The sequence below is a fragment of the Fukomys damarensis genome, unplaced genomic scaffold (assembly GCF_012274545.1).
Source record: "Fukomys damarensis isolate Sample0158 unplaced genomic scaffold, DMR_v1.0_HiC HiC_scaffold_22, whole genome shotgun sequence".
NCBI lineage: Eukaryota > Metazoa > Chordata > Mammalia > Rodentia > Bathyergidae > Fukomys > Fukomys damarensis.
Window position 1 is genome coordinate 22,547,733 of NW_022900934.1, and position 27,886 is coordinate 22,575,618.

Genomic DNA, 27,886 nt, shown 5'->3' on the forward strand with positions numbered 1-27,886 from the left:
TTTTTTTTTTTTTTTTTTTTTTTGGTACTGGGGAGCGGACTTGGGATCTTGAGCTTGCAAGGCAGGTGTCAGAATCACTGAGCTAAATCCCTGGCCCAGAAGCAGGTTTAACTGTGTGTGTTTCTGACCCAGCTCAGAATAGTGAAGCCTCCATTTTCTTACAATGTTTAAGGGAGAATCTGTCCTTTAAGGGAGTAGCAGTTAAATGTTGGGTAGCCAAATCTGGCTGAGGCTGAGACCGCCCCCAGGGTCTTGTCTTTATTGGTGGGGTGGGACTGACACTGGCTATGAGGAAGTCAGCAGGCGCAGTGGTCTCCAGGATGTGTCAAGGCACAGGGACCCCTTCTCCCAGGAGTCAACAGGGCTGGTCACAGTCTGATGAAACTAGCCACTCAGGACTGCAGAGGCCCAGGGTCATGCTGAAGCACACAGAGGTCTGATCCCCCTACCAAGGCAGCTGGTGGGTCATTAGAGGTAAAATGAGACGGACAAGAGGCCAGGCCAAGCTGGGCATGATGGTGCATGCCTGTTATCCCAGCACTCGGGAGGCTGAGTCAGAAGGATTGCCATGAGTTTGAGGCCAGCCTGGGCCACATAATGAGCCTGCACTACATAGCAAGACATTCTCAAAAAACAAAAAACAAACAAAGGGCCAGGACAGATGCAATAAAAGCAAAAGTGGACTTCTCTCAAGATTCTCTGTCTCCTGGATTATAGGTCACATTGAGATAAGTGGTGTGAGTAGCAGAGGATTTTGAGGCCTTGGGAGCTCCACAGGGGATGGGCATTGCTCTGCTCTTCAGTCCTGTCCCCTGGAACAGGAGGGTGGGGCCAAACCTTATGGAAGACCCTCATTTCCCTCTTACAAATGCGGGAAACAGAGGCTGACATCTCACTTTGCCCCCACCCGGACTTGTCAAGTATTTTAAGTGTCCCTTCCTCTGAAAGGCCACCCTGACTGTTCCCTTCTCTTCTATCACTCAGGAACCTCCATCGGAGCAACTTTCCCAACTGTCATCAACTCCTCTAAGAATATACGTGTTGGCTACAGGCTGGGAGCAGAGATGGGAACTGCACTTTGGCACAGGCCCAGGGTAATGACTCAAGCACAGAAGGCTGTCAATAAATATTTGTTGAATGAAAAAATTAACCTCATTACTGTGACTGAAAACCTTTGGATGCCAAAAATCAAGATTATCTGACTACTGTAAAGGACCCTAACACTTTTAATATCCAAGGTTTTAGGCCACCTCCCATTATGAGACCTTTATGTTCGGTCACATGTCCCACTCCCTCAGCACACCACTTCCAGTTTGAGAGAAACAAATACACCATGCACTCAGCCTTTATATGTGAACTGCTTCCTGTTGGAACCCTTTCCCCTGTCCTCTGTGCTCTTGTTCTCCTGCCAGTTCTCATCCCAGCTCTTTCTAGCCCTGGCCCTCTTCTTTTTTATGCAACTGTTGGAGCACTCAAGGCTGCCTCTGACTGAACATATCCCATGGGTGCTGCATAGCCCAGAGAGTGCACAGCTTTTCATCTGCCAATTAGACCCACAACAGGGCCATAATTCGTGTCTTGCTACCACGAGGCTCTGATTTACATTACGTTCCTGCCAGCTTGAACAGCCATACATGTTCCTGACCGATGGGACAGTCATACACGTACCACAGGTAGTTCAAGCCAGTGGGAACATGTTAAAACTTTAGAGAGCAGCAGCAACTGCCAAGGTGTTGGAACTGTGCATCCCTGTATCCCTCCCCCAGGCAGATGTTCTATATGCCACAATTTATACGACCACATGTAGGTCTAACTCCTGCTGGCTCTCATATTTATTTTCAAAGATCCTGCCAAGTGTGGTGGTGCACGACTGTAATCCCAGAACCAGAAGGCTGAGGCAGGAGGGTGTCTGGGAGTTCAAGGCCAGCCTGGGCTACATAATGAGTTTAAGGTCAGCTTGAACTACACAATGAGACCCTGTCTCAAAAAAAAGGTGGGGGGTACTGGAGATGTAGTTCAGTGGCATCATGCCTGCCTGGCAAGCGCAAAGTCCTGAGTTCAATCCTGGTACTGAAGGGTCGGGGAGATCCTGAGTGAAGCACATGTTAAAGGAACAGAATTCTGAACCCTGTCCCCACAGTCTGCATGTTTGTCTACTGATCTCAGCCATGCAAGTTCCTCGTGCCAGAGCTCAGACAGGTGCTGGCAGTACAACCCAGCCTCCTTGCAGCCTGCCCTGGACCCAGACATCTAGTGTAGTCTCCGTGCCACCATAAGTCCTTACTTCTTTGAGGTAGAGGCTCCTTCTGTCTCATTAGTTTTGCCTTCTGCACCAGATTTTATCCACCAAACTAGCCAGTCAGAATGAATTTGTTTTCACATTTTGTTTTATAATGTCAAGGTGTTTAAGATGGCCAAAGCTTCAGATACTCAGGAGTGCCTGTGACTTCATCACAAGGGATCTGGAAGAAACCACAGGCCCAAGAATTTGGCTCCAACAAGTGTCTTGGAAGCCTGGCTGCACTTGATCCTGAAGCTAGCCCAGTCCTCATGCCTGCTGGTTCAGATACCTGAGCCTGGCCAGTAGACTAAAGAAAGGTCCTAGACTCCTCAAAGAGGAGTGAATGCCATGAGCCACTGACAGTGTGGGAGGTGTAGCAGTGGGCCTTACAGAGAAGGCAGGGGCCAGCTCCAGGCCTTAGAGTGGACATGGCTTGTCAAGAGAAAGTGCCAAAGGCTGTAAGATCCCATTTTCTCTCCCATTCAAGGAGAAGCCTGTGAACCATACAGCTGTGGTAAAAACAGATCTCAAAGATTCTCCCCACTAGGCTACAAATTCCTCACTTCTTCCCTGTCTGCCCCCTACCCACCCAAAGCAGGGGGACCTGGGAGAGAATTCCTAGGAGCTAGGTCAGGAGCAGGGCCAGACTGACCTGCACAGCCACTCCTCTATTGACAGCCCTCTGTTGCAGTCTGACTGCCACCTCCCTTGCTGTGCCTCAAGAGTTAGCACCAATGGACTGGCAGCACCTCTCATGCCAATATCCTCCTAAGCTCTTCTGGGGATCTTCCACTGCTCCCACAGCCAGGCTCTCCATAGCTTCCTTCCCCATCTTTCCCTTCTCCCTGGCCTTTCAATTCCTGTCCTGCTCTTCCTGACCCCCTTCTACCCTGGCCCTTTGAGGAATCTAACCACACCACTGATTTTGGAACTTTCAATGGTGCCACATCCTACCTAGCAGACTTTGAACAAGCTCTTCAGTGAGGGCATTCAGGGCTTTCTGAGTCTGTGCCTGCCTTGTGCTTCAATATCCACAAAAGCCAATAGGTTACAAGGATGAGGTGCCATACTAGTGACAAGAGTGTAAAGGTGAGGGAGCTTACCCTGTCCTCAGAGCCTTGCCCAGAAGCCAAGCCTTGCAGTCTTTTGGTAACGATTTTGCAGGAAAAGCAAACCTCACTGAGTAGGGCCAGTGTTGGAAAAGCACTTCATGTCCAGTTGACCCTCACTTCTTATGGAATCTGCATGTGTGAGTTTACCCATTCACTTGATTTACTTGTAACCACAGACCTTACACAGACATGTGCATCCAATACACATTATAGCTGAGGTAGAATATGGTAACAATGTTTTCTCATCTCAGCTCTCACACAGTAAACAAATGTCCTTTTCATGGACTGGTTAGGGCTATAATTTCCCTTTTGTTCTTTGCTGGTAATTTCTTTAAAATAGCTCCTAGAGTAACTGCTGAAGGACTGCCTAGTGTTCTAAGTTCAAGAAGGCTGAGACATGTCTTGTGAAAAAAGTATGTGTTAGACATGTCTCATTCACGCACAAGTCACGGTGCTGTTGGCCGTGAGTTTGACATTAATGAATTAATGTGTCTTTAAGAGCCAGGCATGGTGGAACATACCTGACCAGCATGCAGGAGGGTAAGGCAGGAGGATTGAGTTCAACCAACCTGGGCTTTTCAGCAAGACCTTGTCTACTCCCCTCCCCACACAAAGAACTGAGGTTATGTTTATTTACTGAATGGCCAGAAAAATATGGTGACCAGGGGCTTGCAGGGACCTTGTTATTTCCCATGGGAGCAATGGCTTGGTATTTGTTATGACTATAACATAACTACCATGAGTAACAAGAACTGACTTGAGCTGTAGCATAGCTTAGTCCTCAAAACCATGACACACTGGGTATGTCCTACTATTGCCCCATTTTATGGAGAGATAAGGTGATTTTTCCTTGCTTACCTTCCAGCAAAACAGTGTTGGGCTGGGAGTGGAACCTAAGGCTGAGTACTATCCTGTTCCTCCTATACCACACCAAGTCCAAAATTAGTAAGGAGTGAACAACCTTGGCCACCCACAAAATGGGATGAGGTGATACCCAATGAACTCGGGTGTGAGGCAAGGGTCTGATAGATACAAGGCATTCTGTGATCAAGGGTGGGAGGGCCCCTACCACTCCTTTACCATGGCTTCTGGATGTAGGAGAAAGTGATCACTTCCTCAACGACATGAAGTGTGGACAGATGACCAAATCACTTGACTGGCAAGGAGATGGGAGGGCTTGTGGTGAAGGGATCTCTGTGAGCAAAGGAGCAAGACAGATAACCTAAGCTCTAAGGCATAGAGGGGCAGAAGTTGAGCAGGGCACAATTTGGCAAAATAAAATTTAGGCAGTTTAGCTGGTAGAAGGCAAGGAGAGCAGGAGGAGGGCTGTCTCCATTCATTGGGGATCCTTGGCTTCCTGAGGCTGTCTAGAGGGAAGATACCTTCTTCCTGCCCAAGGCAACTCCCAAAATCCCTTCAGGCTAGGCTGCAGTGAGAGAATCAATTTTACAGCACACAGGCCCAGCAATGAGGGTACATCCTCTATTGCCTCAACAGCCCCAGTGCACTCAGCTCTGCAGACAAATCCAAGAACATCCATCTCAAGCTAAGAGTCCAGAATGAATCTGAATCCTTTTCTCCCCAACATCAGCCTTGCTTTCCATAAGGGGACCCTACATACTGACAACACACTCCAGAAGCCTGGGAATACCCTTTTCCTCACTGGCAAAGCCTCATCCCTTTGTAAATGAAAGCACATTTTACAGAGGCCCACTTCTCCTCACACTAAAAACAGCCTAGTCTCCTCCTTTCAAGCCCACTTTATCTTTAGCCTGCCTTACCCACTCTCAATCCTGAGATTTCTGCAAGTGCAAAATGGATGCTTCTTTATAAAGATTATGCCCCCTCCATGAAAAATAAACCAACATTGCTCACCTTGGCCACAAGAAGGGGAGCCACGTCCCACCCTCTGTAGCCTCACTCACTTCTTGCACCGTGCCCCCGCTCATCCCAGTCCAGCTGCACCAGCCTCTTTGCTGGTCCTTTAATGCTCCAAGCACACTCCTACCTCAGGGCCTCTGAGCCTCATTCTCCCTGTCTTCTCATCTTTGCACATCTGCTCCTTCTCATCCTGGTTTCAGGTCTCAATTCAAGGGTCATGTTCTCAGTGAACACCCCGACTACCCTATGACTGTTACTCCTTCTTTGAGGATCCTGTTTGTTTCATTCAAGCACAGGTCACTTATTAGTTCTCATCTTTTGTCTTTCTCCCCTACCAGACAGAGATCGCAAATATCTCACATAGGTCCCTGACTGAGGGTGAGGACTTAGGTGTATAATTATGATGCTTGCCCAGCACGAGGCCTAATACTTGGCTGGGCTCAGTAAACTGAATGAATGAACAGATCTTTATTTGACAACTGGGCAAACTGAAGCTACGGGAAGAGAATGATTTCTTCCTGGCTCTGAGCTAGAATCTAAGGCCCAGGGCTAGGACTCTGAAGTCCCTTCATATCTGTCCCCAATACACATATACAATACTCCAACAGAAGCACAATCTGGTGGGAGGTAAAGCTATGAATAATTCTCCCTGCAGTTGGGCAGTGAGGCTGTAGGAATACTAGGTCAACACACTCTAAGCACCAGGTGTCAGAAACTGAGAAACTACACTTCTGAAAGGTTGCGGGGAGAAAGCAAGCAGGCTTCCAGCAAGACTTTGCAGGCAAGGGGTATTGTGTGCATACTGAAAAGAACCATCACTGAACAAGCCCTGGGTCAGATGTGACTTTATCCAGACAGCTCCAGGTAATTATAGCTCTTGCTTTATGAACGAGAGAGCAGGCCTTTCACTCTTAGGAGTGGCAGTGGAGGAAGTTCTGCTCTGTGAGTCCAGGCTGTTGGGTCCTAAAAGTCAACAATGGTCATGGTGGGCTGCATACCCACCATGTATGTCCCTTTATGGGCCTTAGCTTCCCCAGGTAAAAGTGGGTTGGCTTTGAATGGGGGGGGGCATGTCTAACCCATAGCTGTCATGTGGTGATCTGGGCCCAGCCTTGTTAAGGCTGCCAACTGTGCAAGAAAAGAGACTTTTAAAACTATGCAAAAATATGTAAAGCTTGCTGCCACATTCCAGTAATACTAGCTCCTTGGGAGGCTGAGGCAGGAGGATCAAAAGATCAAGACCAGCCTGGGCAAATTAATGAGACCCTGTCTCAAATTTTTTTTAAAAAAGGGTGGGAGGCTGGGATGTTGTTTAGTGGTAGAGCACTTGCCTAGCATGTAGGAGGCCTTGGGTTATAACCCAGCACCACATAAATACCCTCAGAACTTTCAAATGGAGTTAGTTCACAGTTTTAAGAATTATTACAAAGTACATGTCTGCCATCCAACATGGCCTGTAGCACACAAATCTGTATCAGTGGTAGCAGCTGCCCTCAGAGCTCCTGGTTCCTCTGGAGCTCCAGTTCCTCCTCCTTGCTCCCCAGGATGCCTGGCAGTAAGTCTTCCCTTGGAAAATCAGGAGCCCCATGGAAACCTTGTAATGGAGGTAGCCACAAGCACTTTTGGTGGAATCTCAGTTGTGGCTAGGTGAAGGAGAAAAAGCCTCCTCTGGGTGGTACACCAGGACTGGTCTCAGACTCTGGGTACCAGGCCACAGGCTGCAGGAGAATCTGGAGTACAGATGGCCACCCCTTCACAGGCTAGAATAGCTGCCTGAGAGGTACCCGATGATTCCCAGGGCAGTGCCCACACTCCAGTAGCTCTTTAGAACTATTCACATCCAGTTGGGGTCAGGGAAGCAGGGAGTGAGTTAAGCAGTATCTCCAGGTGGCCCCACAGCTCAGTTCAGGGCCAGAGGGTGGGGAGTTGCTGGCCTGGAGCCTCCAGAAGATTGAGGGCTTTTCCAACTGCCCAAGGGATGGTTTAGCATGAAGTGCCTCAAATGTGTCAACTCTCTAACTTGTCAGCAGGCCTAGCACTTATTTCACAGAGGAAAAACACTGAGACTCAGAAAAGTAAATGGCCCAGGACCACAGAGCCAGTAACTGGAAGCACCAGGATTGGGGCCACGGTTTCTAAGAAGAACCGGCACTTTTATCAACTGCTTAGCCACATGGCTTCTGCTGAAAGTCAGGTGCCACATGCCAGGAGGGCTGGCTTAGATCTTAGCCAGATCCCATTCAAGAGTACAAATCAGCTCTATCCTAGAATCCTTGAGCAAGATTTGACTATTTCCTCTGAGTGGGCTGGATAGTGTGGCAGCTTTTGGTTTTGCTGGCAATAAGACAGGGGCCCAGTGTCTTGTGGACTAGAGCCCCACCACACGGCAAAAAAGGCAGCGTCTGGCCTATGACCACTCCTGCTTACTTTGTTTCTTTGGGCCCTAATCTCCAGACACATGAACCCAGATACTCCTGACCCTCTAGCTAGGAACCCTTGATATGGGTTTCCAATCACCTAGGACTACTCCAGCTTGGCTGAATCTCACCACAGCCTATAAAGTAAGGCCCCACTTGGGCCAGGCCACAAGTTGGATGATGGGATGTTGAGTCTGAAAAGGATGTAGGCCTCTAAATTCTAGAGCTTGAGGGGCCCTAGGAGCTACTATAGTAATTCCAGTGATTTTCAAACTAGGTTCTGGGGATTTCCAAGGAGGTCTAGGGAAGGCTCTGGGGACTCCCACCCATTCCAAGTCCTTGAAGTGAACTCTCAACGCATCCATCTCCACATAGCTGGGGATTTAGCTCAGTGGTTCCACCGCCTGCCTTGTAGGCACAAGGACCTGAATTCGATCCCCGGTACCAAAAAAAAATACATAAAAATAAATAAATAATCTCCACATAGAGCTGGGCTTGGTGGCTTACTCCTGTAATCCCAGTACTTGTGAAGCTGAAGCAGGAGGACTGTCATGAGTTCAAGGCCAGCCTGAAATGCAGTGAGACCCTGTCTCCAAAAAAAAAAAAAAAATCTCCACATGGTATTTTGAGGGTACTAAACAAATTCAGCCTCTCAGTACACAACAAAAGAATCAGAAAGGCAAATGCACTCAGGCAGCAGAGCAGCAACCCTAGTCTGGCTCTGAGTATGGGGGTGTTTTCTGATCCCTCCAGATTGAGCTTTTAGGTTCCCCAGCCTGGAGACTACCAGCTCTAGGCATTCAAGGAAAGCACCAACCTGTAGCTGAATCCCACTTCTTCCTCTAGCACCAGGTAAGACTCCTCACAATATTTCCACTACAATCTAGAATGTGTTCAGTAAGCAACTCAAGGGGCCACATTCATCTCTCACCCATTCTGTGCTGGAATCTGCCACAAACATCTTGGATATCCTCAGAGATCCACCTGTAGCATCTGCTCTATTTCCTAGGATACCTTATCACTTTCACTTCCAATAGTCTAAGCTTTGAATCAAACCATCTCCCAATCATGACTTTCTCACTGTATATCAATGCTATAACCACCAGCAGGGGGTATCAATAAGATGGTCAGATTTGAGCCAGGCGTGGTTGTGCACTTGGGAGGCTGAGGAAGGAGAAATGCTGGGAGGTCAAGACCAGCCTGGGCTACATAGTGAGTTCCAGGGCAGTCTCAACTACACAGTGAGACCCTGTCTCAAAAAAAAACCAAAACAGAACAGATGGTCAGATTTACAGAACAGCCATGGCTCCAGTCCAACTGGACATGTACAGCCCACCTGGCCTCATGAGGACCTGGGAGTGAAGAATGCATGATGCAGCTTTTCAAATACTGGCCCCACCAAGCATGTCAGCCTTGCTGCTACATATCCAAAGCCTGAGGCCCCAGGAGCCCAGCATGGGAAGCAATACTTAAGAAAAGAGAATAAAAAACTACCCTCATTTGTGGAGGGCAGACGTCAAACTAGTGACAGGTCATGAAAGCCTAGCTTTTCAGAAGCTATCACAGGCTCCATGCCCAGTCAAAGCCAGATACTACTGGCCTCGTGCACTTAGATTGCTGGTCTCTTTCATCATTCTGAATGACCAAGTGGAACTCAGAATAGAAAGATGGTATTAACAGGCTCATTCACTGTGTCTGGAGAGACAGGTGCTTATACTGGGTGATAGAAGCAGGAGCCAAGAACCCAGACCAGCCGAGAGACAAGATGAAAGGAGCAGCGCAGAACTGAACAGGGAAAACCTCGAGTTCAGCTCAGGTCAGCACAGGCGATGCTACTGGCTTCTGTGCCAAGAAGGCCCATGGGACAAACACACAGGAAGGGAATGGCCTCTGCCTCAGATCTTACACCAAGATTCCAGATTTGGGAACCCATGTAAGACAGCTGTGGAAGAAATACCTTAGTGACTCTGGCTGACCAGACATCTCAGACATTGCAAGGTGAAGGTAGGCAGAGGGACAGGGAGGGGCTGCCCCCACTGAACTTTAGATGATATTATGGTGCTGTGGGTGATTCCAGAGCAAGGGATGTGGTCAAATTGGAGCCTGATGAGAAGGGGACAGCTGGGTGTGGTGGTACACACCTGCAATCCTAGCACCTATGAAGAAGCAGAGGCAGGGGGACAGCTGCGAGTTCGCGGTCAGCCTGTGCTATAAGTGAGATCCTGTCTCTAAACAGCAATAACAAAAACAAACAAAAAAGAAAGAAAAAGAAGGGAATAATCCAAAGAGATGCCTCGAATCCATCCCGTCCCATACAGCAAACATTTATATTTGTAGTGAGAATGTCATGCCTGGGGCACTGGGCTAGCAATTTGTCCCCCCAAAAAAGCTCACAGTAAGGTACAGAATACAGTGATATACCGCCTCTGTTGACTGGACACCATGGCAGCCACATGGAACTGACCAAGGAAGCCTGGAATTGCTTAACAAGAGTGACTAGGATATCTGTGACAGACTTGTCACAAATGAAGCGACAGAAGTATGTACCATTAAATTGTGCCTAGTGTGATGGAAGAGAAGATAGTTCAGAAAAAGCAGGGCTATTGTCCTCAAATACCTAGAAGACGGTCACATGCATGTGGTCCCAGAGTGAAGAAGGGAAGGTGAGGGTTAAGAAGATCCTGCCACATTATCAGAAGTAGCTTTAAGAGGTAAAGATGGCCAAAGGTGGGAGAGGGGGCTAGAAGATGGTCAGTCAGACTAGACACAGGCATAGTGGATACCTGGAAAGGGACTCAACCTCTCACAGGTGTGACCTTCCAAAATCCTTCTAGGCCTGAGATACTCTTTGCTCTCCTACTTCATGTCCAGTTCTGTGTGTGACATTAGATGTCATCTTTGTGGGCGTGACCATCACAGTTCAAATGTTTTTGCCTCTGGAGAAATACTATCAATAAGCAAAAAAAGAAAGGAGAAACAGTCACACAGCTTGGACACACAGGCCAACCACTAGAGCTCAGACAGCAAAGTCAGGGCTTCCACAGCTTCATCTGGGGAGTCCACCTGTACAAGGGCTCCCCATCAGCTGACATTTGCTGTTCCCCTATCCCTGTACCTGGTTCTGAGTTACAGACACTCCTTAGTTCCAGCACTCACTCACTGTATAACAAAGACTTCCTGGGCTTCAATGCCTTTTATCTTTAAAGTAAGAGTCATACTGGCTTGCCCTGTCCACTGCTCTGGGGATGCTAGGCGAGTCTTCTGGGAAGACACGGGACTTGGCAGGTGAGAAACTGTCACTGCCATAGCTTGAGGGGCCCACATATCTCCTAAGCAAGGAGCCTACATACCTGCTGCCCACTTGTAGGCTCTCTGGGATCTCTGCAGGCCAGATGCCAGGGTCTGTGTTGAAGAAGGTCCCGTGCCTTGCCTAGGCACGCACAGGTGCCTACCCCTCTACACCATGCTAGTACCAGCACAATCTTCATACTTTAGTGTACGGATCCCTGAGCTCGCCTTGCCAAGCATTCTTCCAACTTCTCTCCACCATCCTCTTCATGCCACACAGTATGCTCTGTAGCCTCCAGGCCTCTGTACAGCCTACCCCTGTCTGAAATACCCTTCTTCACTAATTCTGCCTTCTCCTTTAAGTCTAGGTTCCAGCATTGCTCCTCCAAAAAGTCCTGCTGCATAGTATCCCTAGGTCTTGCACTGGCTCCTCACTGGGTCAATAAATCATGTTAACACATTGCCCACCAGTTTGATAAGCCTGTTTACTTTCCATTTCTGACTTTAGGCCAAGCCTCCTGAAGTCAGACAGTGATTTACATCCCTATAACACTCACCCCCACTCTATCCGCCGCTGAGAAAAGAAGAGCTGCCCTGATGAATGCCTGCTGATGCTTTTGGAGGTTAGGACCCCACATCGGGTTGTTCTGGAAGTTCCTGGGACACACCATATATAATCTGTGACAGGCAACAGCATGAAGGAGGTGTGGAATCACCAGAGATATGGCTCAGCAGCATAGTGCCTGCTTGGGAAGCATGAGGCCCCAGTCTGATGATGGACTACATGTATCCCTCACACACCTCCTTGGGCATCAGGCTGTCCCGACACAACCTTTTATACTCTAACAAAGAGAATTATGATATCATTACACTCTTGAACAGTCCCTTCCCCTCTCAAAGTACAGCATGGTAAATCAGGGAAGATCTCCTTGAAAGGTCACTTGAAAGGTAACCACCCCATCCTGTTCATACAGCCCTGCCTCCACAATAGCCACACTCTAAGAACTGGCTGAATCTTAGTAGCTAATACTTAGGGTTACCAGATGTTTGTCATCTGCCAGGAACTGGTGGATATTGCAGTAGCCCACTCACTTTCCAAGATCCTTATACTGCATCAAATAGTTGATCTTCACCTCCAGATTTTTTTTCACCATCTCCCTAAGTGAAATGGAGGCTGGGAGAGGTAGGGGGATTTGCTCAGTGTCACACAGCAAGTCATGTTCTATCTTAGCGGTGGCAAACCTATGGCATGTATGCTGCATTGGGCTGTATCACAGAAAACTCAAAAAAGGTTCACCATCACTATCTATTGAGTGCAAATCTTACAGATTTAAACCTCTAAAACCCAGCCTCCATGGCACCCAGTCTCATTAGTAGCAAAAAATATTAATCTGTGTTAGCAAGAACGACACATATTCTTAAAGAGCTTAGGAGCTGTTGCTGAAAGACAAGTTTGCATGCCTTTGGCAAGTAAAATGTGACTAGTGCACTTTCACAAAGACACTGACCCCAAGCCAGCATCTCAAGGAGCACATAAAGCAGACTTTACCTTGACAACTTCTACCCCTCTAGGGGGTATCTGCCCTGATGTTTTTGCTAATACACTTGCTCAGGCATCAGGCTGTCCTAAGACACCCTTTGCTACTCTCACAAAGAGGACTATGACATCACTACAGTCTTGAACAGTTTCTTTCCCTCCTAGGGCTGCCACCCATCTGAAAAAGTAGGGGACTGCACTAGGCTGGGATGGTACAGGTTCCATTGGGCATGCTACTTCTGGTTGATTAGTATTGCCTGCTTGTATTAAGACTGAGTGGGAGTGCTGTGATTGACTGATGCTGTCTGCCATGGGTTCCATATGAAGAGTTACTGCAAGGTATCTGCTGTCCCCGAGGAAGATGATCACCATGGAAATACTTCAGGACTCTAGTGGGGTTTTTTTTTGTTTGTTTGTTTTTGAGACAAGGTATCGCTATGTAATTCAGGCTAGCAAGGCAATCCTGCCTCAGCCTCCTGAGTGCTGGGATTACAGACATGAACCACCACACCTGGCTCACGACTCTTTTTATGGTACTGGGCACAGTGCCACTGAGCTAAAATCACTTGCCCAGGGCTCTATTCTTATGATGCAGAATCATCATTCTTGTTTCCCTACCCTAACCTTTACTCCTCTTCCCTTCTCTCCTGAAGGCTTGTCAACACTGGAGCTTCTCATACAATGTCTTAAATCCAGTAAGATGGAAAAGCAACCAAGTGCTCCCCAAGTCCACCATCTTTGGAAAGACTAACCAACAAGGACCCTCAAAGAGCTACAACTTAGAGTGAGGGTGGCTGGGTTTCAATTTCCCTAGTTAACCTTTTATACTCTAACAAAGTATAGGTCTGTGTGACCTTGGGAAAATCAACTTCTGAGTTTCTACTTCTATTAAATGACAACTGTAGCTGGGGATTTAGCTCAGTGGTTCTGCCACCTGTCCCGCAAGCACAAAGTCCCGAGTTCAATCCCCAGTACCAATAAAATAAAACTAAAAGAAAAGTAACAATTAGAAGCTTTAGCTTCCTTGCATTTAACCATTATCCGAACACTGACTTAGGATTCTCAAGGTTGCAAAAGAAGTTTATTATCTGTCTCACTCTAGAAAGTACTGTCTCATTTCCCAGAGAGGAAGCTCAGAGGTAGAAGGGCTTGCAAGTAAATACTGAGTGGCACTGGAGCAAGTTAGTGGCTAATGGAGGAATTACACTGGGGCATATGGTTAAAGCCACGGCCCTCCTCAATCTAATTCCTGCTTCCTTAGAGGGGTTGTAGCCAAACCCCTCACAGCCACAGTGGACTTTGGAGGCAAGGCTGCCTCTGTGTAGGACGCCCACTCAGGAGTCAATCAGTCCTTTAACAGCTCTGCTGGAATAGGCTTAGCTTTGCAGTGTGCATTAACTTGGAAAATTAATCACTACAAGAGTCCACTATTCAGAGACCTCCAACTACCCCTTTTTAAATATACATTCTTAAAGTGGGCTAGTGAATAAGGTGCTCAAAGTAGTCACATTTACAGAGCTTTCAGGGGCTAGAGGAGTAGGGAATGGAGAGTTAAATGTTTAATTGTACAGTTTTTGCTGGGATGATGAAAAGTTCTAGAGATAGATGGTGACGGTTGCTAAACAATGAGAATACACTTAATGCCATTGACCTGCACGGTTATGTGTATTTTACTAAAATATCCTAAAACTTCAAAATAAAAGGAAAGGAATGTACTATAAATTTGTTTATGATATACAAGACAGAAAAGTTATTTTAATCCTATTGCCCTAATGCAATTAATCTTATGCCAAACTCGGGACGTTGTGATTGCAAGGCAGGAGGTGGTGCCACTGAGTTAAATCCCCAGCTCCTTATGCCAAAATTTTTTAATGGCAACCATTTTGGAATGGTAACCTTTCTAAGAAAAAACAGTAACTTCTGCTTTGCTCTTCTTAAACAGAGGCAATGTGGTAGAACAGAAAGAACAGTGAACCAGAACTGCAAATCTTAAATGAGCTGTGTGACTTTGGGGAGGTCAGTTTACTTCTCTATTTTATCATCTCTAAAAACAGTAATAAATCCAACATGCCTCCCTCAGCAATGAGGCTCTATGAACTATGAAGTATGTGAAAAGAAGTAGAGCAACAAGGAGAAAATACTCAAGAAACTTTACCTAATGAGCATACAAAAACCAGTAATCAGTATTTGGAAGTACTGATATTAACTGTAAAATAAAATCACTTGCAGAATTTCAGTATCACATCTTTTCTTTTAGGGGATGGTGGTACTGGGGATTGAACCCAGGGCTTTCCCACTGAACTCCTGATCCAGCTTGCTTGCTTATTTATACACAGGGTGTAAGTTCCCCAAGCACAAACTAAATTTGCCATCCTCCTGCCTCTGCTTCCCAGAGTGCTAGAATTACAGTTGTGCACCACCATGCCCTGTTACTATTAACCTCTTATCACATCAATGCACTTGGCTCCCACAGGGGAGCCTGTCTGCCTCAGACCTAACTGGCTTACTGACCCATGCAGATATAACCAGTACCTCTCCTTGTTTCTGCAATACACAAATATTCTCACCTCAGGGACTTGCTATTTCTCACCTGAGGTACCTCAGGGGCCTAACTGGCCCATCAATCCTCAAGTCACCTTTCCTGAGGTTTTCTCCCCAGCTTCTCTGATGAGATCCCTTGAAGAACCTACTAGTTTCCTTAAGACTTTTTTTTTTTTTTAGTACTGGGGATCAAACTCAGGACCTTGCACTTGTGAGGCAGGCGGTGACACCACTGAGCTAAACCACTGGCCCTCTGAGACTCTTATTGCAATCAGATAATATATATCTTGTTTACTTGTTACCTAGTGCAACCAGACTCTAAGCTGGATGGATCAATTGTGTTCTCCGTTCTCTCCCTGGCTCCCAACATGGCCCCTGGCACTGAAGGTACACGATTGGCTGTTTGGTAAGAGAAGTGGAGGTGAAATGGGGGAGAGGGAAAATCCAGGTCTGAGGAACCCCGATCCTCTCATAGACTGTTCCCACACACTGTCATATGCACTCTTTGAAAAGGCTGCTGAGGCGGCAGCAGTGGTGGCAGCTGCACCTCTACTGGGCATAGACAAGCACCCTCCACCCCAGCCTGTACCTGCTGTAGGCAACAGACACCTTCTGACTGCTACCACACCCATATGCAGGATAACAGCCACATCATCAAGCGTGGGAAGCTTGGGACGCAAGAAAGTTTCAGCAAAGTCTGAAGTTATCAAATCTATTCACAGCATATTCAATTAACAAGCTCCTCCAGGAGAAAACCATCCAGATGTAGTGAAAACCCTGCAAAAATGAACTATAGCTCTGGGTGTCCAGCAGATTCAAGCCCTGGACAGACCTCTCTAGCTGATCTTGGCTGTCCTAACTCATGAACAACCTGTCCTTGCCTCCCCTCAAAAACTTCAAGCGGGGATTTAGCTCAGTGGTTCTGCCACCTGTCTCTCAAGTGCAAGGTCCTGAGTTCGATTCCTGGTACAAAAACAAAACAAACCTTCAACTACCTGAGCCTACTCAGTTTAGAGGTCCTGAAGGTCCCTCCTCCTTAAAGCCTGCCTCAAGTCACTCACTGTACACTCCTCATCAGAACCTTCCACCTGGCGTACCCAGCCCATCTTTCCAGGCTGGGTACATGGCAGTCCAGCTAGGCTAAGTCTTCTCTCACCCTGGAAGTCAGTGACAGCAGCACTCTTTCATACAGGGTTCCCTCCCTCCACGAGGCACTATGCTTCCTGCTTTTACACAATCTTCCTCTTGCCCTCAGGCTGAGACTACAGTCAGGCAGTACTGTCATCACTATTTGCAAGTGAGGAAAATGAGACAAGAGGTTAAGCAAAGGCTCATGGCTCTCAGTGACAGGGCAGGATCTAAACCCCATCAGTCTAGTTATGTTCTTAACTAAGGGTCCATATGATTTTTGGGGTATGGGCTTCTTACTGGGCCCAGCTCAGCTGTATAACCAAGTGGGCTTAATAGAATTATTTCTATTTCTGCAGGCCAAAAGAATAACACAGCCAGGGTGAATTACCAATTCAGCCTTCCAACAAAAGGCTTCCTGATCACCTACTATGTACTCACCAGGTAACTCAGGGAGTAGACACCAGACCTGTGCTTAGAGACCTTGTGATTGTATAAAGAAAGTAAAGTACATAAAAATCTTATTTGTTGAAGCAACCAAATTGATTCCCTACCTTCTTTGGCAAGTCTGACCATTTTCTTAGAAAAAAGCACATAGAAGAGGAAGTTGAGACCCTGGCTTGCTTAGATAACAAAAAAAATTTTTTTTTTTGTACTGGGGATCCAACTCAGGACCTTACACTTGCAAGGCAGGCGCAGCACCACTGAGCTAAATCACTAATCTTTGAAATACAAAAGCTGACACCAGACCAAAGCCAGGGTTGTGAGATTCTCACCAGCTTCCAGGAAACAAAATCAATTCAACTGAGGAGCAGAGCTGGAAAGAATTGTACTCACTAATACAGACTCTGAAAGCCACAGCAGGGAAGATCCTGCCTGAAGCTACCTATCAACTCAGAGACACAAAGACATGAGAAGCTAGGGTTCCTGCTCCACTATTTCTTGTCCTGAGACCAGGAATGGGACCAGGGCAAAAAGGCTTTGAGGCTGGCTAGGCCCTGAGAAGAAACTGCTATGGGTTGGGGTAGGTGCCAATGGTGGTTACCCAAGGTCAAGAGTTTTCACAATGGAGATGGGTGTGCATGCTTTTACCTTCAGGGAGAGTGAACTGCTCTTAGAAAGCTGGATTCAATAGACCATGGTTTCTTTTCTAAATCAAGGCCAGCCAAGATCCGGCCCTGTCTCGTCCCTGGAATAGGAGTTTAAAAGGCAGTAACTTCCAACCCCCAGCTCAGGGCTGCACCACACCCGGGGAGGCTGATTTCATCCAGGGAACCTGCCCTACTGGCCTGCTCCCAGATGGCCTGGCCAGGACAGCACTGCCAGTCAGCAGCCTGGCACCTCTCATAGGGCCCCACCTAGCCTGGCCAGGCCTCCAGAACAAGGGTGGAAGTGGGTAAAGAAGAGGCCTGCTTAGCTTGGGTCCTACAACATTCCCCAACCCTGAACTGGTCTGAAGTAGCTGCTTCCTGCTATGCTGTTTTCTTTCACTCTGGTTTGTAACCCCAAAGTGAAACTAAAGCACTAAAGCCTGGGACAACGTGGGGGAAGGTAGTGAGTGCCAAGAACTGTGAGAGCTAAACCCTGCTTTCTAATCTCAAAAAGATTGCAGGCTCATACCACACCGTTTCCCACTAAACTACACTAGTTACTCAAGTATCAGACTTCCTCTTCCTCAAACGGGTCACCTTGCTGCTGGGATGAAAAGAAGCTGCAAGATGACCTATCCCCTAACCCAAGGGGCAAGCCTGTTGGCCTGTGCAAGGAAGCAAAACTGGTGGCAGTGCAGACACCTTCCTGGACTCCCTGACTGCTTCTGCCTCATCTGCCAGGTCCTGAGGCAGAGCAAATTCAGGAAGCTACTAAGCACGACCCTATAACCATGCCTAGGCACATCGACAGCAGGTATCCACCAACAGTTGCACTGAAATTCCCAGCCCAAGGTCTCATCAGGCCATCGTGACAGCAGCCCACATAGGATAGGACCAAATTTCAGACCCTTACCTGACAAGGTGCCCAAATAGTACCTAGCTGGAGCCACTGTAATCAGTTTTACTATATTTCCATTGGCTGGCTTACCAAACCTTCCCATTAGCCCAGGGACAAGAGAAAGGAAGGTATGAGTCTCCTGACCATTCAGATAAGAAAACCTGAGGTGCAGAGATGGCAGGGGCACAGTGACCAAGTCAGTACAGGAAGAAGCTGAGTAAATGTCTGAGTGAGCTCTCTTATTGGACTGGCCCAGCTGCTGCCAAGCAGGTGCGGCACACTACAGAGGCTCATGATGGACAGACAGGTGAAGGCCTTTCCCTGAAGTCCAAGTCCCAGAGACATCCCCAGCAATCCAGAACATAATTCCCTCACCCTCAATGTGGGCTTTCCTCCTGCCACTGCTCTAGCCCATTTCTTTCCTTCATGGCTCACTTCTTTCCACCTGCACCTTAGTATGTAGGGAAAGGAGTGACACTGACCACTTTCTTCCCTCTCTAGACCTTGCTCCATCTGTAAAACCACGGGTTGGATTACAATAGTGATTCTTACTCTAGTTCATGAAACTAAATCTGGGGGGTACAATTGGAATGTTTTTAAAAATATATACATGTTCAGAATAGAAAAGAAGGCAATTCAAAAATATCTGACAAGGTCAAGGTACAAGATCCTAATGATAAATGTAACTGTATTGTTTGCTTTAAATGTACCAGTAAACTTAGTGGGGGAAAATTTCTGACAAGATTTTAAAAGTGCAGACTCTCAGAAACAGCATTTTCATTTGCTGGAAGGAAGGGCTCTTGTGGCCACACATGCAAACATGCATGCAGACATGTGAAGAAGGCACTCACTGCAGTACTGTTTCCCTGGTGAGAGGACTTGACAAACAAGTGATGGTCTATCAATGGAAAGCCACATGCTCATGAAAAAATGAGGCCATGGATGTGTGTGTGCCAACAGAGAGTAAGCTACAACAGATAGACTTTGTAATAAAGACAAGGACACAGTAACAGATACAGGGGGTACCACTGCTTGTGTAATAAAAAGGGATGCTTCTGAAATAGTTGCCTGTGCAGCAGAGAACTTGTGGAAAGAAATATCTGGTCACAGGTGTCCAGGTTAAGAGAGATTTTTTTTTGGTACCAAGGACTGAACTCGGGACCTTGGGCTTATGAGGCAGGCGGCAGCACCACTGAGCTAAATCCCCAGCCCAGGAGACATTAATTTTTTTATTGGTCATCTTCTTTTTCAAACTTTGCTTAGTACATACAAAGCCCTGGGTTCAATAGCCAGCATCATAAATAAGTTTGAATTTTTAAACCACACATTATGTATTACTTTTAATAAAAAATTTGATTTTTACATATAAAAATGTAAAAATGTACATAGATACCTACCACCAGATCTCAAGAATCAGACTCCTAGGAATCAGGACTCAGACAGCCAGATCTGAAAAGTCTTTGAGGATCAAAAGAGGTAGCCTGGACACTGCATAGCTCTGGGGTGGGGGTGGGGAATATCAGTAAGTCTGAAGACATGGGGCCAGGGATGTAGCCCAGTGGTTCAGTGGTGCTGCCTGCTTGGCAAGCCCAGTGTCCTGAGTTGGATTCTGGTGTGTGTGTGAAAAACTCAGCCTTCAGGCATAGGAAGGCTTTTAAGTTGAAGATGTAGGGCTGGGAAAGGAAGGTTCCCTACCAGGAATGACTAGGGAAATAAAATCGGGCTGGTAAAAGGAGGAAGGGAATCTCTCAGTATGTCATTCTCAATAAGTCCCTTCCTATCTAGGTTTGGCTCCCACTCAAGGAAAGTGAGAGAACTGGGGGCCAGAATTCTTTCTAGACTTGCTATCTTAGGACCTGCCTTTCTTTCATTTAATATTAAAGAAAGCAGAGAGGGTCCCCAGCTCAGCACATGGCCATAGGGCTCCACACCTGTACAGACTGTAATCAAATATTTGGAGGCAGCAGAAGTCAGTCCAGGATCTTAGGCACAGCAGCTTTTGGATGAATTCCCCCTGGGGAGAGGGAGCAGATGGTCCTTTGCTAAGATGCCCTTCCTCACCTTCTTGTCAATAATTAAGACATTACTACAAACCTCTTTTGTCATTTCTTAAGTCTAGTCTGCAGAAACCTACACCTTGGCTTGCTTTACCGTGATGTTCCAGGTGGATGGTTCACAGACTGTAATGGTCCAGATCCATAGCCTTAACCAGAGGGATCTGCAGTGGAAAGCGCCTCGTGTGGAGGCAGTAATCCTGGATCCTGGCTAGACCTCAATGATGGTGCAGTCAGTGAATGAGGTGAGAAACTATCTCTTCAAGTCTGCTCTGCCTGCCAGCACATTTCCCAGACTGGTTCATCACCAGGCACATAGCAGCAATAAATATGTGTTGGATAAATGTGCAGCTCAGCCAGAGTGACCTTGTTCAAGTCACTAAGTCTAAACCCTGGTTTCCTCTTCTGAAAAATGAAGATAAGAATAGTAATGACCTGTCTGGGTTATATAAGGTGCTACTGTGATAACGTGGATAAAAGTCCTCTACAAAGCAAAACAGGTTAAACAAAGAAAGATCCAGAACCAATATGCTGAAAATAAAAAGAGAATAATATATATATAAGAAGCAAATTTATGAGAAAGCACATGGCAAATGGTAATCAAAGGAGTTACAATTGAAAGGTACAGTAAAGGGCACTCTAGTCCACTGTTTCAGTGTCCAGATAACAGTTCTCAAGCTGTTTTTGTTCTAAAGGAACATAAAACTCCCTCTTTAAACCTTTAAGACTTTGATATGAAAAACATGGTTAACAGTTACAACCATACTCTGTACATAGCTAGGCTTAGAGAGTATTTACCAAACCAGACTGGCATTTGGATGCTGACAGTGTTTAGGGGGGATAAGGTAGGAGTGGAGTGAGTGGGGCCTGGAGACTGGGCCTGCCACGTGGTTATGGCAACTATGACCAAGTTCATGCACATGGGGGCATGTACTGCACACACAGAATGGCTGTCTAGCAAGGCCTTGGGTAAGTCATCGATTTCCTGCTGTACACTGGGACTAATCAGTGTTTCTTCTTTCCACAGTGGCCACTCTGTAAAGTACTAGTTTTTGTTGGGAACTCTGTTGTAGATCACTATGGCCAGGTCTAACTTGCCTCTTTTTGTGGATGAGGCAGGGCCCCAAGTGAAACAAGAAACATGCCTCTTGTTTCTCCCACCATCATTTCTCACTCCATAAACCCTTCAGCCACTCTGGTCATGGCAAGTTTCCTCTGCTTGATGTATTCTCCTGGCTATAGCCCAGGAAATCAAACCAGGGTTCCATCACCTGGCTTTTTCTGTGCTAATAAGTATCTGGGACAAGTCTCTTCCTGCCTTTGTGGGTGACTGAACCTTTTTGATGGGGACCAATTGAGGACATGCCCACTGATGGACTGGGCATACAAGGGGCACAGTTCTGGAAACTTTGTATATCCTGGGGTGTAAGCATGATGTGAATATCCCTAACTCCTTCCATTTTCCCACCTTGAAGAGACTCTAAGCTGGCATCCAATCCTGACCTTCAGGATCTTCAGAATGCAGAGTTTTACAGGCTTTACATGTCCCCTGTTAAAGGGGCAAGCAGACTCAGATCCCCGAGTTTCCTTTCCAAGGAGCAGAGCTGAACTGTGGGAAGAGACAGGGTTTAGAAACAGCTCTGGGTTTGAGCCACACTTTCCTTATCTGTACAGCAGGAATGCTAAGTCCACTGGCTTCTGGCTTCTTGTACAGATTTCTTGAGGTGCCAGTGGAAGCCCTGGCACACAGCAGGTGTACAAACAATGTGCTCAGACTGCCACTTCTTGCCCCAGCCCACCAATACCCATCTTTCCCTCTGGTCCATCAGGCTGTGGTGGGGTGTCCTCAGGAAACACAATGTCCTCTGCTCCTCCATCCAGCTCCTCCCATACCCACAGGTCCCACCTGAACCTCACCCTCTCTCTCATCTGGATGCTTGCAAAACCTCCTCTGTGTCATCATTTTTATTCATTTCAATTTACTCAGCCTGATTCATCTTCTTAAAAAAGTTTTGGAGCTGTGCTACCCCTGTTCTAAAACTTTCCAGGGTCCTTCCACTGCCTGTGCTTTTCTGCTAATGTTCAATGCAGCCTACAACCTCTTGGTCCCTTCTAGATTTTCCTGTCAAAGCCTTGAGGTATCACACAGCAAACCTAGCCTACTAAACACTCTTACTTCTAGCCCCCTCCCCCACCTTTAAACCAGTCTCCAGAATGCCAGCTCCACCCTCTGCCTCTGCAATCCACGCCCCTCGAAAGGCTCTTTTTTCCTCTGGCTCATACTCACATCTTCCTTCTCAGACAATGCCTTTCCTCAGCAACACTTAATTACAGACTGTCACACAGTCTCTCATAATTGTAGGCCTTGTCTCCCTAGTTGGACCATATGTTCTCAGGGGCAGAGGCCTTGTCTGTCTGTTCCTCCCTTTCTCTCTCTGCCCAGCCCAGGCTGGGAGGGCAGGCCGCCAGTAAGAAAGTATTTCCCAGGCCCTATTCAGCTCTGGGCTGAGCTAGCTTCAATGCTTGTGACGGCTTCTCTCGCCCTGTGAAGACAGTTTTGCTGGAGTTGGTTTTTCACCTGGTCATAAAGGCTGAAATACAAGGGGTGAGGGAGCCCTGGGGATAGGTGGGGTTGTGGCTGTACCCTGGCCCTGGCAAGGTCTTGCTTTGGGACCCTAGGTACCTCCTTACCAGGCCCGCATCCTTACTGTGAGACAAGTCAGGAAGCATCTTTTAGCTCTAGAATTTGGATTTATTTGTTTTTAAAGCAGCCTTGGTTTCCAAGAATGGGAATGGGGGTAACACAGCTGATTCCAACTCCAGCTGAGTATGGAAAATCAAGCCACAGCCAGGAGTGGGAAACCTGGGCACCTGAGAGGTATTTACACTGCACGCCTCATCAACCTCATTAAATTCTTGTTGACAACTGGATTTCATTCCTGCTCAGGTGTTTTGATTCCACAACCCTCACCCTGGCCAGATCTGCCAGTGCCTGCTGCCAGGGCTAAGCCAAGCAAGGGTGACTTGTTTCTGCAAACAACCAATGCTGCCCAAAACAAATATGATGATGACGATGCAACTGTCATTTCTTGAGATGTTTTTATTACATGAGTTTTCATCTCACAGTTACCTGTGAGGTAGGTCTTTCTTTGTCAGATTAACAAGGAAGAAAACTGAGGCACAGAAAATGGTCAAGGTCACACAACAGGAACAAGCCAGACTGTCACTTAAACCCTGGAAACTCTCAGTTCAGCTTTTCTCAAAGTGTAGCCAACACGCTCTCAGCATCAGAATCCTTTAGAAGGCTGGCATAAAAGTTGTTTCTCAACTAGGTGGGGCAGAGCATGTATACAATCTTAGCATTTAGAAGTAGGAGGATAGAAAGGTTGAGCCCAGCCTAGGCAATTTAGTGGATCCTTATTTCAAAACAAAAGCAAAAAAGGCAGGAGATGCCAAGGCCTTGAATTAATTCTCTACTACCAAGGGTGAGGAAAAAAAAAATTGATTCTTGTTCCCATACCTGCCAAATGAGAATCTGCAGAGATAAAACTGAAGAACTTGAACTTCATAAAGACTAAATTTTATATTAGAGGAAATTGAGGCATAGAGATGTAAAAATGACCTGATAAGGTCATACTTTAAGCGAGTATATGTACCTATGACTGAACCCACAGCTGGACTCCAGGGCCAGCAGTTGAGACCTCCTGGAAGAGGCAGTGCTTGACAGTGTGGGCTCTAAGAGAACTGGACACCAAAGAGGTAGATCTAACAATACCTTCTCAGTGTGGCTTTGGAAGCCCTGGCGTGTAACAAACTATGTGTAGAGCAGCCTTTCCCTAAGAGCTTAGGGAGACACCATTCAAAGCCCATCTGAGCTTCTGGGAAGAAAGCCTGTCTCTACAGCCAGTAGGTCTCCAGCAGTGCCCTAGAGGTACGTCTAGCTGCTCCTTAGGGCAAGAAAGCCAGGGAAGTTGTGACTCAGTCCTGGCCCCGCCCCCAACTAGCATCCTTTAAAGGTGAGATGAACTAAGACAGTCAAATGTCAAGCAAATCCTCCTAGAACAGATGTCAAAGTAGGAGGTCTGCTGGATAGGTTCCCAGGTAGAAGCAGGAAACTTGGAAAAAACTGCGAGGGAAAAAAGTTGAGAGCCCTGGGCTCCAACCCTATCTTGACACTGCCATGATGGGGATTCTGAGCAGGTCCCTGTCCCTCTGTTGGCCCCCTACTCTTCATTCACTTGTGAAACAGGCAGAACTCTACTGACTTCTGACTTCCTCTCAAGGCTGTTTGGAGGAATAATGGTCAGGAAAGAGTCTGGCAGATTATACAATGCCTCACACAGTTGTGGGAGATTAGAGGATTACTCCTATTATTACTAGAATAATCAGAAGGTGATTTACATGTTACCTGAACCCAAACCAGGGGGTGGTGGAGTTAGGTGAGAGGCTGGCCTCTATTGTGCTCCTAGAGACCCAGGTATTACTGGGAAGGGAAAATTTACATTAAGTGTCTACTACGTACCAAGTGCCTATATAAAATCTCATTTAATCCTTCTCACAATTCTATAGTATAAATGATTATTTGAGCCATGATGAGGAAAATGAAGATCAAAAAAAGTAATCTGCCCAAGATTACACAGGCTGTGAGTGATGGAGATTAAAACCACATGTTTATTGCTAAGCCACACTACTTCCATCTCTGCAACAGCTTTGGAAGAGACAGAACACATGCCTGGTATAGAGACTCAGCTTGAATGCCACCTCCTACTAGAAGCCTTTCTGATTTCTCTGCCCAGACAGAACATCTCTCTTATGAAACCTCATGCATCTTTAGCATACATTTGGCAGCATTCAGCACATTTTTCCTCTTACTTTGTGATCAGGCACACTTTTTTTTTTTTGGTATTGGGGATCAAACTCAGGACCTTGTACTGTGAGGCAGGCAGTGGCACCGCTGAGCTAAATCCCTGGCCCCAAACGCTTTTAAAAGGTAAAATGAGACATACTGGCCTTTAAGTTACTTTAGAATCCTCCAACGTCAGGGCTGGAAGGACCCAAGAGACCATGTCATCCAAGTCCCTCTTTTTTTAGTAAGAAAAAGAGGTCCAAAGAGAGGAGAATAATTCAAGTTACACAGGATTGTTTCAGAGCCAGAAATAAAACTTTGGCACTATGCCTTACAGAACTTTAGGGACTCCATGATTTCAGAATCAACCTTAGGAAAAGGATCTCTATTCCTATTTACATATTTTACATATAGGAAACTGACACCCAAGGAAAAGTGACTTTCCTGAGAATGGGCAAGATGTGGGTGAGGACCAGAGCCCTTAACCTCTCACTTCCAGTCAAGTGATCGTGCCCTCTCTCCTCCCCACTGTAAGGAATCCATGTAATATACCAAACACAGGGCACACAGGACGAGGCTAATGGATGTGAGAAATTGTCATTATATACTGGGGCAGGTGACACTTGACGACTTCTTCAGAAGCAGTGCATGGAAGAGGACCGAGGAGTCTGGTTCAAATCTCTACTGGACCCTGGCCTTTCTGAGCCTCATTTTTCTCATCTGAAGTACTAAATGAGGGTTACAATAACTGGTCTTATTCCCTGCTCCAGAGTTCGAGGACATCCTAGAGTTGCTGACAGCAGATCCCAGCTCTCTGAAGCCTCCTCTCTCAGCTGGGGTCTTTATTTCCCCATTACACAATGGAAGAAGGAAAAGCAGCCATAGTTCACAACTGCGAACTGTGTGCCCAAGTGCCATTGTTCAAGCACTACTAAAGAACAGTGGGGAAGCACACAGAAAATCCAACTGTCCCCCAGCAGCGATATCTCACCGGGTACACACATCCATCTCTCCAAATTGACTGACAATGAGCAACCAGGAACTGGGGCAGCATAAATAAGGGACAGCCCTTCCCTACTCTCAGAAGAGCAGGTGTGTTTCAGAATAACCAAGCAGCAGAGGAGTGGACAGTAAAGAACTCTGGACTGTGTAGTCTTGGTCCCAGATTCCTATGCCAGCTGACATGAATTTGTGCTCTCGGGCAAGCTACTCTCCCTCTCTGTGCTCAGTTTAAAAATAGGCAGATAGTTCACAAAGTATATATACAGATATTTCATCTGATCTTCATGACAAGTCTGTGAAGCCAGCACATAAAATTTTCTTTTACAGATAGGAAAACTGAGGCTTGGAGAGATCAAAGGTCTCACGCAAGCTCACATGTATTAAAAACTGGCAAAATCCAAGGCTCCAGAGTTCTTAACTGCCAAATACTCAAGGGTGGTCAGCTTAAGAATTCCTTCCCCTCTGCCCCAACACCTTGAATCAAGTCTCAACAAGACTAAATATCATATGCACTGCCCACTCTGGTGGCCTGCAAAGTTCTGGCAACAACCCCACAGCCCAGCTGCCTAGAAGGTCACACCCCCCTGCAAAATGTCATTACTCTAGTTGGCAAGAACGCAGCCCCCACCCCCAGCTGGGTCTAAACGCCCAAGTGATATCACATCCTGCCGGCTCCAAAATAGCCCCAGCCTGCCCACAAGCGATCACAGAGTGCCAGGCCATGCAGGGCCAAGCGGGCAGGAATACCCAGCCCGGGCACCCTCCACACACTCAAGCAACTAAAGCAGAAGCCTCAGAGCAAGAAGGCCCCTCATTCCCTCCTCCTCTGCCAGAAAGCCTGGCCCCTACCCCCCAGAGGTCCCAGAGCCTCCTTGACCCAGCACCAGCCCCTGCCCCAGCGCCAACCCCATGGAGCCTCAGCCGCGGCCAGCCTGCGGGATGACTCCGGCCCGACCCGGACACCCCACCACTCACATTGCTTCAAGAGCTCCAGACACAAAGCCATGAGGGCCAGATGGGGGTCAGAGACCCAGAGACCGGGCAGAAACAGAAGAAGGGAAAGGGAGAGACAGGGAAAGAAGAGAAGGGAAGACAGACCAGAGAGAAAACACAGGGTGGGGTGGGGGCAGCGAGAGCCCTGGCCAAAGGAGCAGGCTCAAAGGGAGGCCTTCAGCATCAGAGAAAGAGTGATGAGACCACCAAGGCAGATGTGGGGAGCAGAGCAAAGCAGGGGACCGCGTCCAGAGAGGTGGGGGTGCTGGCAGGCCTGAGTGAGAACAAGGAGGTAGCGACAGGCAGAAACCAAGGGAATGAGGAGCGAGGCTTTGAAGTCAAAGAGCTGGAAAGATAATGGGCGCCCTAAAGGAGACCCGAAGGCACCTAGGAAGTCCAGGCAAATACGGGGGACACCCAGAAGGGGGAAATTCTTGGGGACTCAGAGGAGGCGAGACGCCAGGGACTGGGGGATACAGATTGAAGGGAGGACCCCCAGAGGATGTGCGGGAAGCTGGAGGAGGCCTGGGGGAGTGTTCTGAAGGAGACGCCCCAAAAGATCTGGGGGCGCTCTGAGGGGGGCTCCCAAAGAATGGAGGCAACCAGGAAGGGAGGCTGAGAAAATAGAGGGTTTCGAGGTGAGACTAGGGATCTGGAAGCGAGGGAGGAGCCGAAGGAAGCGCGAGGGTAGAGACAAAGAGACAGTGAGCCGGGGAGAGACAAAGCAGGCGAAGCAGGGACACTGGCTGGAAAGCTGGCGGCCGGACAGGAGGGCCGAAGCGCGGGCGGGCGGCGGACTGACGGACGGACGCACAGA

The 27,886-nt window shown here is 47.4% G+C and overlaps 1 protein-coding gene and 2 long non-coding RNA genes across 8 annotated transcripts in view; 2 read left to right on the forward strand and 1 right to left on the reverse strand.

Annotated features, from left to right (window-relative positions):
• LOC104873363 overlaps positions 1 to 1,025 on the forward strand; it is a 66,666-nt gene extending 65,641 nt beyond the window's left edge. The window contains exon 3 of the long non-coding RNA XR_783443.3: positions 985 to 1,025. This is a non-coding gene — a long non-coding RNA (uncharacterized LOC104873363). The remainder of the gene's footprint in view (positions 1 to 984) is intronic.
• Positions 1 to 27,886, reverse strand: part of Dlgap4 (DLG associated protein 4) — a 126,909-nt gene that overhangs the window by 31,084 nt on the left and 67,939 nt on the right. The window contains exon 1 of one of the 4 annotated variants that reach the window (XM_010640003.1): positions 27,052 to 27,880. The exons of the other annotated variants lie outside the window; for them this stretch is intronic. Coding sequence (XP_010638305.1) covers positions 27,052 to 27,082 — 31 coding nt within the window. The 5' untranslated portion in view covers positions 27,083 to 27,880. Of the gene's footprint in view, positions 1 to 27,051; positions 27,881 to 27,886 lie in introns of those variants that run through there. 4 annotated transcript variants of the gene reach the window in all.
• LOC104873364 lies at positions 11,776 to 16,718 on the forward strand. 3 transcript variants are annotated; one of them, XR_004518451.1, is made up of 5 exons: positions 11,776 to 11,927; positions 13,170 to 13,211; positions 14,459 to 14,532; positions 15,364 to 15,463; positions 16,545 to 16,718. It is a non-coding gene; the product is annotated as an uncharacterized LOC104873364 (long non-coding RNA). The 3 variants fall into 3 exon arrangements; XR_004518452.1 differs by lacking the exon at positions 11,776 to 11,927 and adding an exon at positions 12,645 to 12,855; XR_004518450.1 differs by lacking the exons at positions 11,776 to 11,927; positions 13,170 to 13,211 and adding an exon at positions 13,226 to 13,300.